Genomic DNA, 15,802 nt, shown 5'->3' with positions numbered 1-15,802 from the left:
TTTGGAGGGATGTGGATGTGTTGGCATCCCCACAGAAATGGTCCCAGCATTCTCCTGTGAGAGCAAGGACTCCCTCCTTATAGGAATTAAGAAGCCAGATGTCGGGCAGCAGCTCAATCCATACCCACTTTACCTTGTCCTTGTTGTCTTCACCTTTAATGACAGAAAGTAAGGGAATGAGAGGGATAATAGTGATTGGCAAAATTGTTTGTGTTGGAGTATTTGGGAAAAGTTGGTTATGTGTTCTGAAGACCTGACACAAAGGCCATACAACATTAGTGGTGTGAAGGTTGGGAGGCAACAAGAATAAGTGAGGAAAGTTGGTACAAGTGATGGTTTGATGGCAGAGAATGAGCCTTGGTGGGAGATGGGTGCAATAACAAAGGTAGAGTGAGTGTGAAATGGCAAAGGGAATTGTGGTGCTTACCCTGGCACAGCAGAGGACACCAGAGAGTCATTGAGCCATTGAGTCATACAGCATGGAAATAAACACTTCAGGGTCATTGGGACAAAGTGAGGACTGCAGATGCTGGAGATCAGTGTTGAGTGCGGTGCTGGAAAAGCACATCAGGTCAGGCAGCATCCGAGGAGCAGGAGAATTGACATTTCAGGCATAAGTCCTTTGTCAGGGAAGGCTCAAAGTCATTAGCCTTCTTTCTACAGAGCCAGCTGTTTCTCTGCATCATGGAGATGGCACCGTTCTGGATAACAATATTGAATCAAGCTGGGAGAGTCTGGTGGTGTGGCCTCCTCTGCTAGTCCTCTGGAAAGAGGATAACTCTCAACTGTGCCACCCTGTCTACCAAGACCTCTAAGTTTCTGTCAAAGAAATGTGATGCCATCTTCCCTTTCACCATCATGCCTGACTCTGCCTGTTGTGAACAATACAGCTGTGCAATGCTAGTGTTCACCCAGGTGCACAATGGCCTTTTGAACATGGTCCAAATGAGAAGGGTATGGTCTTTCAGCAGATATCTAGTGATTGGTGTATGGGAATGATGCATAAGCTAGAATAGAAATCACGTGAGAGTTGCCACAGGGGTGTGGTAAGTAATTTAATCAGGTGAGTTTGGTAAATACAGCAAGAAACTTGCTCAATCTTCTGGCAACAAACCCTCTAAACTACAGAACTTTGGTGAGATCACAGCTGGTGTACAGTGTGTATTTCTAGCCACCACACGACAGGAAGGATGTGATTGCACTGGACAGATTTCAGAGGAAATTCACCAGCATGTTGCCTGGCTTGGAAAATTTTATCTAAGAAGAGAGGCTGGATGAGCTCAGGTTGTTTTCTTTTGTGTAGAGAAGGTTGGTGGGGGGAGAACCTGATTAAGGTATATAAGATTGGATATGATTGCCAGAATTGGAGGGCTTGAGCTTATAGGGAAAGACTGAATAGGCTGGGGCTGTTTTCCCTGGAGCGTCGGACGCAGAGGAGTGACCTTAGAGTCTTAGAGTCATAGAGTCATAGAGATGTACAGCATGGAAACAGACCCTTCCATCCAACTCTTCCATGCCAACCAGATATCCCAACCTAAACTAGTCCCTCCTGCCATCACCTGGCCCATACCCCTCCAAACCCTTCCTATTCATATACCCATCCAGATGCTTTTTAAATGTTGCAATTGTACTAGTCTCCACCAGACCTTACAGAGGTTTAAAAAATCATGAGGGGCAAGGATAGGATAAATAAACAAGGTCTTTTCCCTGCGGTGGGGGAGTTTAGGGTGAGAGGAGAGATTTAAAAGGGACCTTTTAAAAGGGGCAACCTTTTCAAGCAGAATTTGGTGTGTACATGGAATGAGCTGCCAGAGCACGTGGTAGAGACTGGTACAATTGCAACATTTAAAAGGCATCTGGATGGGAAATGAATAGGAAGGGTTTAGAGGGATATGGGCCACGTGCTGGCAAATGGGACTAGATTAGGTTGGGATATCTGGGGAGCATGGGTGAGTTGGTTCTGTTGTTCTGATCAAAGGTTCTGTTTCCGTGCTGTATATCTGACTCTATGACTCAATTGAGAGGTATGGACAGGGAATTTAGGAAGGGTCAATAACAAGGGTGAAAAGTAAAAGACTGAAGGTTGAGAGGGATTTGAGGAAAACTATTTTCACCCAGAGTGTAGGGGAGCCTGGAACTGCACTACCTGGGATGGTAGATGAGGCAGTAAACCTCACAACCTTTAAAAAGTATTTGGATGAGCACTTGAAGTGACATAACATTCAGGGGTATAGGCCTAATGTGTGAAAGTGGAACTAATGCAGGTGTAAGCATATATGGGCCAAAGGGCCTCTTCTGTACTATATGATTCTATGAATCTATGAATGCAGCAACCATCAATGGAACACTTTTCATTGCATGTTACAATATTCAGATTGCTCACTTCCTCAGCACAAGTGAATAAAGAAGAATGGATGTTACCACAGTACAGTGGCTGCACCGTACCTTAATATTAGCTGACGTGAATACTATGTAACATCTGTCTCCTGTTCTGGATAAGTTAAACTTGGTGACCTGCCGCATCACCATTCCCTTGGGAGTGGAAGGCAATGGCAAACTACTACTGACAAAAAATGACAAGAAAATTGCTCAAAGTGAACTATCAGCAGTCAATGAGCTAGGAACTTGCTTTTGACCATTGCGTACATGAATGTATGAATAGTTATATTTATCTACACAATATCAAACAAAAGAAAGCAGAAACAAATATGGAATTTAACCTGCATTGTTTCATTTTGGTTGTCTTTCTAAGTTCTTGTTCTTGTATTTGTAAATCTTAATTAAATTGCAATTATTAGAGCCAAAGATTCTTCTAAATATGTGACTGAGATTCCTATGATTTATTTTCCTAATTCTTCATTTCTCTTCCCTAGAATGTGATTCTTTACAAGTTCTACAAGTTAGTGAGCCATAGATGGTTTGAACCATTCACCATTTTCTTAATAACATTGAATGTGCTGGTGATGGCATGTGATCATTATGGACAGACAAAAAGATTTGCCTTAGTTTTAAATTGGTTCAATGTAATATTTGCAGCTCTATTTACAGTTGAAGCAATTTTAAAACTGTTAGGCCAACGCCAATACTATTTCACTCAAGCTTGGAATATCTTTGATTTTCTAGTCGTCGTTCTTTCCCTTGTAGGTAAGTCGCATTTTACTTCTGTTCTTTCTGATTTAATAAAAATCACTTTTTTAGGGAGATGTTGTTCAACAGAGGGAAGTAAAAATAACTTTGTGGAGAAATGCTCAGGTACAACACCAAGTCAATCATCCAAGAAACAAATTAAATTAAATTCATGGAGATCCTTCTCATTGATATTAAATACACTAAGATACATTTTAAGATTTTTTTCATAACTTTTAAAATGGTTAAAACTTTCATTTTCCTTATGATGGTGGGGTAAAGAAGACCATTCAATCTTTGTTATAAAAGTGGATGGTTGAGATCTAAAATAAAAACCGAAAGTACTGGGAAAACTCAACAGGTCTAACAACATTTTTGGAGAGTGAAAATCAGAGACAATTTTTCAATTCCAGTATGATGCTTCAGAAAAGCATTTTCTGTTTTTATACAATTCTATCAGGTATTTGCTAATTTCTTATGTAAAACGTTCTTTCCTTACAATACTGAAAAAAGTATGTTTTGAAATCTTGCATTGAGTATCCCCATAACATGCATTGCACATTTTGCAATGTGTAAAGTGATGTTTTCAATATTTCAGTGACTGGTATTATTTATTCTTGGGATGAGCTGTCTGTACACAATATCTTTTGGGTTTTTTGCCTTGTGGTCTTTGTTCAGCCTATATTCCAAAAATGCACAAGTAATGAACCATGGTTGTTTCTTTGAAAATTGTTATCTTTGTTTTACATGAAGAATAATGGATGTTTCTATATCAAAGGAAATTTTACTCAGGAAAGAACTTATGTTCATTTCTAAAACATAAATATGCAACCCTACAAAGGTCATATTTATATTTTCCTCTCACTAGGGGTCTAGCTCATTGGGAGCATAGATTCAAAATAGATTGTAACACCAGTCTGATTTCCTGCCCATTGGTTAAAATGGTTGGGCAGTGGCATAGCAGTGATGTCACTGGTGTCATAATAAAGAACCCCATCTAATGATTTGCAGTTATCACTTGAATTCTGCTATGGCAGACGATGAAATTTGAATTCAATAATATCTGGAATTAAAAGCTGACCTAATTGTGAACATGTAACCACTGTCAATTGTTGTAAGAATCTAGATGGTTCATTAAAGTCTGTTTGGGCAAGAAAATCTGCTGTCCTTACTTGGCTTGGGTTACATATGACTCCAGACCTACAGCAGTGTGATTGGCTCTTAGCTGTTGCATGAAATGGCCTAGCAAGTCACTGAGTTGCACTAGACTGCTAAAAACAGAAAGGAGTGACACTGGAGGGACTACCTGGCATCAACCTAGTTGCTGGAAATGACATTGGGAAACCATTCCTGATAATTCTGCAAGGTTCTTCTTGTCAACATGTTGGAGGCTCATGCCAAAATTGAGAGAACCATTCCAAAGACAAATCAAGCAACTGCCGAGTAAAAACATACTCAGAGTCATACCTCAGACACTGCCAACACTGTTCTGCCCTCTCAGAGGTTGCAACACAATGGAGAAAGTTGTCACAGAGGTCTCAACAATGACTAAGATCCCACAAAATCTTGTGGCACCAGGTCAAACATGCACAAGGAAACCCCCTGCTGATTACAACCTATCTCCACCCACTTCCTGAGATGACAAAACAGTGCTCCATCACATGGAAGAAGCACTGGGAGGGTATGTCTCAGAATGTACTCTGCATGCAGGATTTAAAATTCCATCACTGAATGTGGCTCAGTGGGACTGAACATCTTAGCAGCTAGACAGGGTCTGTGGCAAGTAGTAAGGGATCCAGCAAGGGGGAATTATCTACTTCAAACAGTTCAAATAGATCTAGCAACTCAGTACCTGGATAAAGTGCTGTGGGCTGCATCAAAATTGTATAATCTGCAAATTCATGGCCTTCATATCTGCCATGCTATCACTATGATCAGCTAGAAAATCAATCTTTTTTCAATGCAGAGTGCCTGATAGCTTTGCAGCAGCAGCAGCAGGTACACCTAAAAACATGGTGTCAACCTGTTGAAGCTACAACTCAGGACTACTTACATGTCAAAAAGTGAAAACAGCATGTAATAGACCGGACTAAGTGACCCGACAAACAACAGATTAGATGTAAGCTCTGATGTCCTGCCACATCTAGTTGTGCAAGGTAGTGAGCAATGTAACTGTTATCAGGAAGTGAAGGCTTCACAAATAACCCCATCCTCAATGATAGGGGTGTGTGTGTGTGTGTGTGTGTGGGGCGTGGAGCAGGGTGGGGTGCAGAGCATCAGTGTAAAAGCCTAGACTGAAATATTTGCGTACATCGTCAGCCAGCAATGCTGACTGGATGATTCATCCGAAGGTCTTCAGGATCACCGATTCCACTCTTCAAACAATTGGATTCACTTCATGTGATATTAAGAAAAGGCTGAAGGCCGGCAAAAACTTAAATATGACTTCACAACAGTCAAGCAATAATACTGAAGGCTTGTGCTTTAGAATTAGCCAAGCCCCTGGCGAAGTGTTCCATCACAGTTACAACATCTGCATTTCCCAAACAATGTTGAAAATTGGTCAGATATGACCAGTGCAAAACGTAGGACAAATCTACTCCAGCCAATTTCGTCCCGATCCACCTACTCTCCATCATCAGCAAAGTGATGGATGGGGTAATTGACAATGCTATGAGACAGCACTTAGAAAGGAATTATCTGCTCATTGATGCTCATGCTGGACCATCAGCTCCTGACTTCATTCGAGCCCTGCTTGAAACATGGACAAAAGTGCTGCACTCCAGAAGGGAGATAAGAGTGCTCGTCCTTACTAACAAAGCAGAATTTCAGTGAGTATGGCATCTAGTAACCCGGCAAAACTGGATCAATGGGAATCAGAGGGAAACTCTGTACTGGTTGGAGTCATATCGAGCACAAAGGAAGATGATTGCAGTTTTTGGAGGTCAGTCATCTCAGCTCCAGAACATCTCCGCAGGAGTTCCTCAGGATAATGTCCCAACCTCAACCATCTTCACCTGCGCCATCAATGGCTTTCCCTCCACCATAAGGTCAGAAAACATGGTGTCATAGTTTATCAGCATTAAAAGTAACCCTTCAGCCCACTGTGTCCACACCTGTCATCAAGAATCTATCTACTTTTATAGCACTTGACACAAAGTTTTACATGCTATGTTGTTTCAAGCACTCATCTTGTCAAAATACTTCTTAAAATACAGTGATGGCTCCCTCTAATACCTTTTCAGGCATTGAGTTTCAGATCTACACATTTGCTCACCAAGTACTTTCTGACCCCTGATACTTAAAGTGTGCACACCATTGCCTTGGTATTTCTCTTAAAATGCAACACCTCACACTTTTCAGGATGAAATTTTATTTGCTTGACTGCCAAAAGCCTGTCCACATCCAGGAGGTAGAAGTCAAGAGTGTCAAGAATGGCCTGAATGAGTGCAACTCCAGTCATACACAAAATCCTCGATGCCAACCGGGACAAAGTAGTCAGTTTGATTGGTAACCAATTTGCCAACCTGAAAATTTCTTTCCTTCACCACTTATGTGTCGGTGGCAGCAGTACGTTCCATCGACAAGATGCTCTGCAGTAACTTATCAAGACTTGTCTGACACAACCTTCCAAACCTGCACCCTCTAGCACCTGGAAGAACAAGGGCATTGGATGCATGGGAACAATACCACTTGCAAGTTCACCTCTAAGGCAACATACTCTCCTGATTTGGAATGACATCATAATTTCTTGACTGTCACGAGTCAAAATCCTGGATCAAATCCTTCCTAAAAACAAAAGAGACAAAGGATTGCAAATGTTCAAGAAGGCAGCTCACCACCATCTTCTTCAGATCAACAAGTGATGGACAATAAATGAAGGCTTAGCCAGCAACATCCATATGCCATGAAAGACTTTTAAAAATTCATATGTAACTCTGCCTAAATTTCATTTTAATACCTTTTGATGGCTTATGCCTCTAGAATGTAAAGAATCACACAACACCAGGTTATAGTCCAACAGGTTTATTTGGAAGCACTAGCTTTCGGAGGGCTGCTCCTTCAAAATGTGATTGTGGAGAATAAGATTATAAGACACAGAATTTATAGCAAAAGTTTCCAGTGTGATGTAACTGAAATTATATATTGAAAAAGATCTGAATTGTTTAAGTCTCCCAAGTTACATTACAAGTTACAAAAGTAACTTTTTAAAAGTTACATAACTTTTTAAAAGGTTTTGTGGTTTACATATGAAAGAATTGATACCAACATGGTCATTCTAAAAGATGAGTGATTGAACAAACAATTCAGGTCTTTTTTCAATATATAATTTCAGTTACATCACGCTGGAAACCTTTGCTCTAAATTTTGTGCCTTACAATCTTATTCTCCACAATCACCTGATGAAGGAACAGTGCTCTGAAAGTAGTGCTTCCAAATAAAACTGTTGGACTATAACCTGGTGTTGTGTGATTATTAACTTTGTCCACCCCAGTCCAACACCGGCGTCTCCAAATCATGCCTCTAGAATGTTATTGGAAAATGGCCTTTCCCTAAATGCAGCTAATGTTGTGACTTATAACCACTGAACATTTTCTGTATCATTCAATTCAAACTATCTAATTATATTATAATCAGTGGTAAGCCATATCTCAGTCATATCTGATTCTCATCTACCAACGTTTCATCCACTAAAATACTTAGTAAAACCACAAAATAATAATAATAAATTGTAGATCAGATTTTTAAAAATTCCAAAATCAGGCCATATTGAGCACATGCCTCAAGCTTATGCCATTGGTCAAACTGTTACTATAATCGCATTCACAAACAACACTTAGATAATAACAAAAAATTTTGTTTAATAAATGAAATTCAACAGTTTAAGATGAATATGATCTCTTCAGTCATCATAATCAACAGAGACAAGTAGAATTTTAATAAATCAATCCAAGTTAAGGATGATAAAGTTTAGACCGAACAACCTTCACCCAATTTTTACTTGCCTAAATTATGCTGTAGATGTACGATGAGGATTGAGAATGTTCATGCTACTTTTTGATACCAGCCTCATTCTAAAGACAGATTTTATTCATTCTGGGGGGAGTGCTGTGTTTACTAACCAAATACTCTGAAGTATCACATCATTGCCATAAAATCCTTGCTGTATAACTATACAATCTGAAATGCAGCAGACTTTGTCAGATGCCCAACTGCCTAATTTTTTTTCACTCTCTTAGGAGACTTTCTGCAGGGCTATATCTGTTTTTCTTTGCGTATTCTCGATGTACATTTTTTCATGGTTTGTTTGGACTCTATTTTAATTCATTACATGATTTTGAATTGCATTTTGCTCCACTATTGTTCCAAATACTCCATATTCTGAGTTTGATGCAAAAAGTGAGCATTTCTCTGGGAATTCCCCTTACCTTTGGGAAATTGGGGAAAGTGTCATGTCTGTAATAGTCAAGTGAAATTGTGCCTATCCAAGGAGTCTCAAACCTAACACATATCACATATACTTGTACACTTACTCTTACATGATGGAGTTCGTGCTGTAGTATAGTGGATGGTAATAGACATTGAGTATCTAATAAGATGATACAGCAGTGCTAATTACGTAACATATTAGCTCAAAGTGCAAATGAAGGAATAATTCCAAACAGGAAGAGAAAGATGCAAGAATGGGAATTGACCTAAGAGTCAAGTGGCTCTTGCTAACTACTTTAAAACTCAGAAATAATCATTTTAATGTCACTACCTCTTATGTTTGAAATCACCTGCAAGTTTAACAAATTCATATTAAGTTTAGAAACTCAAGTCATTGACAGTAAATGAAATTAAAAATCACACAACACCAAGCTATAGTCCAACACGTTTATTTGGAAGCACTAGCTTTCGGAGTGTCGCTCCTTCATCAGGTACAACCACCTCGAGCTTCCAAATAAATGTGTTGGACTATAATCTGGTGTTATGTGATTTTTAACTTTGTCCACCCCAGTCCAACACTGGCAACTCCAAGTCATAGTAAATGAAAATAGTAGTGTTCCCACTACTATTGACCTCTGCCATACCTTAGTTTATTTCTTCAGCCAAGTGTGAGCCTTGTAACCAGTAACAATTGATTTCTGCCCTACCTTTCAAAGAACAGCAAGGTTCCCAGGCCAATATTTCTGCTTCAGTTAGCATCATCGCAAAAAACAGATACCCTAATCATTACCTCCTTATTTTTGTGGGCCCTTGCTGAACAAAATTGACTAAAATACTTTCTTTAGTACACAAGTAGCTACACGTCTAAACTATTTAATTGACTTAAAATACATTGTAACATCCTGAAAGAAAAAATACATTAAGGCTACATTAATGCATTTTTAAAATTCTAAGAATATTGTATTTTATTGTATAACATTGTTATAGTCGGTCACCTTGCCTATACAATCTTAATAAATACATTTAGAATGTCTAAGTATGCTCTAAATTTACCATTTTCAGTTTAGATTGTCACTTTACAAAGGAATCAGGGGATTTTGTCAGATAGAAATTTTTTTCTCACCTGAAGCCATGCTGTCTGATGTTTGTTGAATTATTGTGGGCTGGAAAATCCTTACGTTGCCTCCTGAAAATCAAGTCCATTATATACCACAGATATGAACTAAGACTTATGGATCTGTAGCTGCCTGTGTCTAATTTTTCACTATTTTAGAAATGGGCACTATATTAACCTATTTAAGTTTCCTTTGACTTCTCTGCTCCATTATAATGATTGCTAGTGTCTCAACAAATCTCCTTAACAGTTGCTTTCAACAATGAATGAATATCTCATTATCCTCACAATGTATTTGTTTTCAGTCCCTTTGGCACATATATCACTTTTATTGATATCACTGTCTTATATTATGACTTGGTAATCTTTTCACATTCCAGTTCTTCATATGCATTTTTGGTGGATCAACTTTCAAATACTCCTGATCAATTGGCAATAATTTATTTCCATTTTAGTTTGTTCTTCTATTAAACGCACAGAGATATCTCTATAGCATTTTTAAAAATTGTCTGAGACTGCAGTAAAGGAGCATTGACTCCCAAAATTGCAGTGTTCTGAATTAAAGAAATAGGGAAATTTCTCTAAAGAAAACTCTCAAATAGAATTATCATTCTATTCAAATTATCACTAACTTGTAGAAGTTTTATTGTCATTTTACCCATTTCAAAAATCCCAAATCCTAAAAACACACATTCTAAGCTATAATATATCTATCAATCCTTCTAACGGATGAACAAAGTTTGCACTGACATTTTAATACAGATAAGATTGAAAATTTGATAACAGAACTGGCTATATATGTAATTAAATAAGCTATAAATAGGTTTTATTTTTATTACATTGGCGAGTGTTTAGTGTTCATATATAATGTTAAAGACCGCATTTTTAAATAGTTAACATGTTTTACACAATATTCCAGGCTGACCCTGATATATATCTCGAAAGGAAACCATTTCCGTGAGCAAAGTAATTAATCTTGTTTGGAGTTTACTACCGTGTGCGTAATGGGTTTTTCCCCCCTTCGTTCACGGAATGCAGGCAGCGCAGCTCTGATATTACTCAGCCCTAAAAGTGCCAAAAAAAAGCGTTATTTCAGGTCGTGTGATTATGAATTGTACCGAATACAAACAAATACAAATGCTGAACAATGTGTAACTCAATGTCAACAATCGAATCAGAAATTGCTGGAAAAACACCGCGTTGTGCAGAAGAGTGGCTGGACCCGAAACTTTAACCCTGCTTTCTCTCCACAAATGCTGCCAGACCTGCTGAGTTTTTTTCCAGCAATTTCTGATACGGTGTTTGATTTCCAGAATCCGGACTTTTTATAACTCAACGTATCCCTTATGCTCCTATCTGATCATTGTGATTGTAATTATTTTCAGTCTTTATTGCAAACTTTCAATGTTGCCAGTGTTTCAATTTAGTCTTTTAAAAACAAAATCAATGGCACTTCGCATCTGGAGCCTGTATACATGCTTTTTTCGTGTTTCTTCTACTTATCAATGATCAATGCTTCAAATGTCGAAAACGATTACCCACCCCCCTACCAGGCAGAGTCCGCTGAGCTTAAACCAAGTTAGATGCGAATGATTATCTGAGAGAGCAGGAATACATCCCATAACTGAAAATCTTCGCCTGACGTTGAAGTATTATTCTACATGCAATTACAGCATGTGCATCCATTATACTCTAGTTAACGGTCCCAGGATCAGACAAAACAAATCATATCTGTATTAATGCATTTGTCATTCCGGAGTGAAAATCTTAATCATATTATTTGGATTGGTTTGCTTTAATGGTGTTAACACCATTAAATGGAGTCATAGCTTAAATATGCGTTTAAAATTAAAGTGCGTGATCATTTGGAATTTAACTACTCCCCCTTTTGTACTGATCATTTTACTGTTTTATTCCTTCAGGAATCTTGTTGGATTCATCCGCATCCAAAAAGCAAGGGGTTTCTCCGACTATTTTACGAGTGTTCCGAATTGTCAGGCTGGCGCGGTTGTTGAGGTTGGTGAGATCCTTGAAGGGGATTCGGAAGTTGCTGTTTACGTTGGTGATATCAATCCCGGCCCTTTTCAATATCGGCCTGCTCCTCGGCCTGGTCATGTTCATTTATTCAATATTGGGGATGAGTTTGTTTCGAGACCTTCCGAGAGAATCGCCAATAAACGACATGGTCAATTTCGAAACTTTCGGCAATAGTATGATGCTTCTGTTTAGATTGACAACAGCCGCCGCTTGGAATGAGATTCTCCACGTGATGATTAACTCCCCCGTCCAGAGGCAGTTTGTATCGTTCACCTACATGACATCGTACATAGTGGTCGCGTATATCGTGATTATCAACATGTATGTCGCTGTCATTTTAGAAAACTTCCACGAAGCCCAAGAGCAAGAACTCGCTGGAGTGACAGATGAAGACGTGGACATGTTTTACGAGGTCTGGAGTAATTATGATGTGAAGGCGACACAATTCATCACATACGACCAATTATCTGACTTCCTAAATGAACTCAAATCTCCTTTACGAATACCAAAACCTAACGCAGTGAAAGTTGCGGCTCTCAACCTACCATTAACTAATGGTGACAAGCTGCACTGTCTGGATGTACTGGAAGCTCTCAGTGCTGTTATCGTTGGCAAAGTCACGGAGTCAGAGCCCCTCAAGAAGCTCAGTGGAGAAGTTTATAAAATGTCAGTGAAAGTATTCCCCATTCGGAACACCTTGGAAACGATCACTACCACATTCATGTTACGAAAGGAATTCAAGGCTGCGTTAACCATTCAGAAAGCGTTTCGAAAGTGGAAATTACGTCAAAACCATACAACAGCCAAAAAGAAACTTGAAAGATCTTTCAGCTCCTTGAGAAAATCGCTCCGAAGTCTCCGTTCCAGCAGGCCGACCTCTCCTTTAACATGATTTTCACCTGGTTATTAGTAGAAGCGTAGACAGTGCGAAAGCGGAACCCTTCACTTTTAATGGGTGTCTTTTGGTGATTTTAAAGCAATATGTTAATCACCGTTACGTTTCTTAATCCTCTTGTGTCATTGTTATGCACGAATTTGACTTTATAACCTAAATATACCGTTTATTTGGGAAAGTTCATCAATGACAATGGATTATCGAAGGCGTTGGCATATCAACTAAATGAAGTATCAATCATCTAATTGCAGTTACATGGACAGAAGTGTCTTCGGGGAGAGGACAATAGGTCATGGTCAATAAATATGAATATATCATTAATTTTAAAAAGGTTAAATGAATGTAAATAGTAATATCTCATCAATAAAAAGTCGAAATGAATGTTGGAGCCATAACCAAAGTATGTGTTTGCGGCCCATAAAACACGAAAGTAACACAGTGCACAACAGGCAGCGCAAAAAGTTAGTCCTGTAATTTGTACATGAAAGGCGTGATAGTTCCATATGTCAGTAAGACCTTTCTTCGGAGCCCCTTTAAAGCCTCGCAGCAACGTCACATATCTTTCAAGTAGCGAGAATACTTGACCTTTGTCAGTGATCTTGAATGGCAAATAACTTATCATAGTTCAAGTGCCTTTTCGAGTAACGCTTGCACCGTTAGTTCACTTCTTTTGATTTCTCTACCTGGCAGTTCACCGAGGATTCCAACTTGAACCCAAAGTCCGAATTTTGGAAAATTTTAGTTTGCACCAGATTTGTGACATACTAGTATTTTTGTAAGGATGGGGTGATTTCCTATAGGAATTTATTTTGAAATTAAGTATAACATTGTCGAAGACATGTTGTTTAAACCTTTCATTTTGCACTCCTGACAACAAATGTAAGGTTTCCAAACTTCACTGAGTCATAACGAATTAAACTACAGGAGAGATGGGTGCTGATTGGTTGGCAAGACAACTCTGATTGGCCAAAGCATTACCAAGGGCAAAACAAATGGGAACCTTTCTGTCCGTTCCCAGCCAAATCAAAGACAACGCACCCTGCTTGAACATACTGCTTTTGTTTCCAGAGAATTGATTCCGCATTAATGTTCCATCTCGCAAATAGAAATACACCACGTTATGATCTGAACTGATCATTGTCAGTGGAGCTATCCGTGACTTCAGGATTGGTGGGCAATGAAGTTCATTTGCAGAATCATATCTAAGAGTAAATATTTTGGTTTGGGGTTTTGCAAGTAGAACTGATCAAGTACGGTCTGTCCTCTGCCTTCTCTGAACAACAGAAGAAGTATGTTGGTTGATTCAACCAGGCAAAAGCCGGGATACACAACTTTCACTTCTGAAATCCCACTGGCACTCAAGTTCAAATGCAGCATTGCTTAACTGCATGATTTTGCGATTAGATTGCACTTTTTAAACAAATTTGAGTGTGCTAATAGCTACACTAACAGCCAATTTACAATATTTATCCAAGTTCATAAAGTGACTTTTATGCTTGCAACAAATCGGACCCATTTTATATAAAGAAAAGGAATACGTTCAAGCTTTGCATCTTTTGTGAACGACCTGGAAGGTGGATGCCTGTAATTCCCAGTAGTTTTCTCCTTAGCAATGCCTCAGCCAATCAGAGTCCCCTTGCCAACCGCTCAGTATCTTTTTCCGATGTTGTATAAAATTGCTGTGATCATTAAAAATGCGACATTCTTGTATTTGACCTGATGAGAGCAAAATGAAAAAAATTAAGCAACGTATATCTTTCATTTGAGCAAATTTCAAATTTTGTACCACCAAGTCAGTGCAAGAGTGATATAGAATGGGTACCTGAGTGACGAATAAGTAGGGTCTGTATCTGTAATCTTGTGTATATCAACCCTTTTATTTATTTAAATAAAACAAGGCAAAGCACTAAGTTGTGTTTTTACAAAGAATTGCTACAAAGCCAACTTTTTAACGATAACAATTTAATGAACGAATACAGACATTGAAAATGGTAAACATTGTTTTATAATACGATCGTGTAAAATAACGAGGGTTTGGATAGAGAAGAGACGTCATTTACCGATGGGTACAACTTTAAGGTGGTTGGTCGGAAGATTAGTGAGATAGAAGAAAATCTTTTTTTATCCAAAGCGTGATGGGTATCTAATATTTACTGCCCAATGTGTTGATTGAAGAGAAAACCTATAAGCAAGTTCTGAAAAGCGGGAATAGAATGGGCAGATAGCTTATTCCGTTGAAGCAGACGCGATGAGCCGAATTATCTCCTTCTATGCCGTAACTTTTCTTTGGCTATGTTGTTCTTTGGTCACTTGAAAGTTATAAATTATGTTCCAATATTTTGCTTATTTCTCAACAATAGGGGAAAACAGTATCTTTGCGTGCTGTACAGAAATGGATCATTATTGCATTATATCAGCATTATGCAAGCCTCCTCAGTTCTTCCAGTGGTTTCAGTCCATTCAACCGATTGCCAATGCATGCCTATCTAGCGGGTGGCCTTGGATGTGTCATTATACGAATGTCTATCAAAACACCCAAGACAATCACTTGTGTTGAAATTGGAGGTTCTTGTCTTGAATGTAGCTTCTGGAAGGTGTCTCTCTTCAATCTGATCGGACTTTGGAATACTTGGTTTGTCACGTTTTGATCTTATTGGTCTATTTGCTGAAGCCCGGGATACAGTCCTCATTCCGTGATCTAATTGGGCCATTCGCTAGTTTCTTCACTAAACTAATAATTGTTGTTTAAAATAAACCTTTCGTTAAGAGGGAAGATTTTGAAAACAGAAGCCAAGTAAGACATCAAGGATAAATAGAAACAGCAGCTTTCCTTTATTTGGCTGTTAAAGGCAGGGAAATGTATAAAGAGCATTATCAAACAAGATTTGGCGTGATTAGTTTTCGTCACATCCACAGGATTACAATAAAAACACGTCATCTTTATTGTCCAGCACCTTAATTGCAAAAACATGAAAGCTGTCTGACAGCTATATCCAGGAGTTTGTTCATGGCTAGAAATCAGTCAATCCGATTCTTTCACATGACGTTCTTCGGCACGTTGTACAAGTCGGGTTTGCGCTCTTGATGACAGCATGCCTCAACTGTCAGCTCAACCTGCGGCGTTAAAATTAATGAATGTCCCAGAAGTAGATTTAGTGATTACATTCATCAAAATATTATAGGCAAATTGTTAAAAAGTC

At 38.7% G+C, this 15,802-nt stretch overlaps 1 protein-coding gene across 6 annotated transcripts in view; it reads left to right on the top strand.

Annotated features, from left to right (window-relative positions):
- LOC122554926 (sodium channel protein 1 brain-like) overlaps positions 1-14,480 on the top strand; it is a 159,199-nt gene extending 144,719 nt beyond the window's left edge. For 2 of the 6 annotated variants that reach the window (XM_087989229.1, XM_087989225.1), the window contains 2 exons: positions 2,874-3,144; positions 11,593-14,476. In XM_087989229.1, coding sequence (XP_087845355.1) covers positions 2,874-3,144; positions 11,593-12,599 — 1,278 coding nt within the window. In that variant the 3' untranslated portion in view covers positions 12,600-14,476. Of the gene's footprint in view, positions 1-2,873; positions 3,145-11,592 lie in introns of all 6 variants that reach the window. The other 4 variants (XM_087989221.1, XM_087989215.1, XM_087989226.1 and 1 more) reach the window with 4 other exon arrangements.
- Positions 14,481-15,802: the final 1,322 nt, after the last annotated feature.

The sequence above is a fragment of the Chiloscyllium plagiosum genome, unplaced genomic scaffold (genome assembly GCF_037043375.1).
Source record: "Chiloscyllium plagiosum isolate Xiang-an unplaced genomic scaffold, Cpla_swu_hap1 HiC_scaffold_1, whole genome shotgun sequence".
Classification (NCBI taxonomy): Eukaryota; Metazoa; Chordata; class Chondrichthyes; order Orectolobiformes; family Hemiscylliidae; genus Chiloscyllium; species Chiloscyllium plagiosum.
This window is presented reverse-complemented; position numbering and strand designations above follow the sequence as displayed.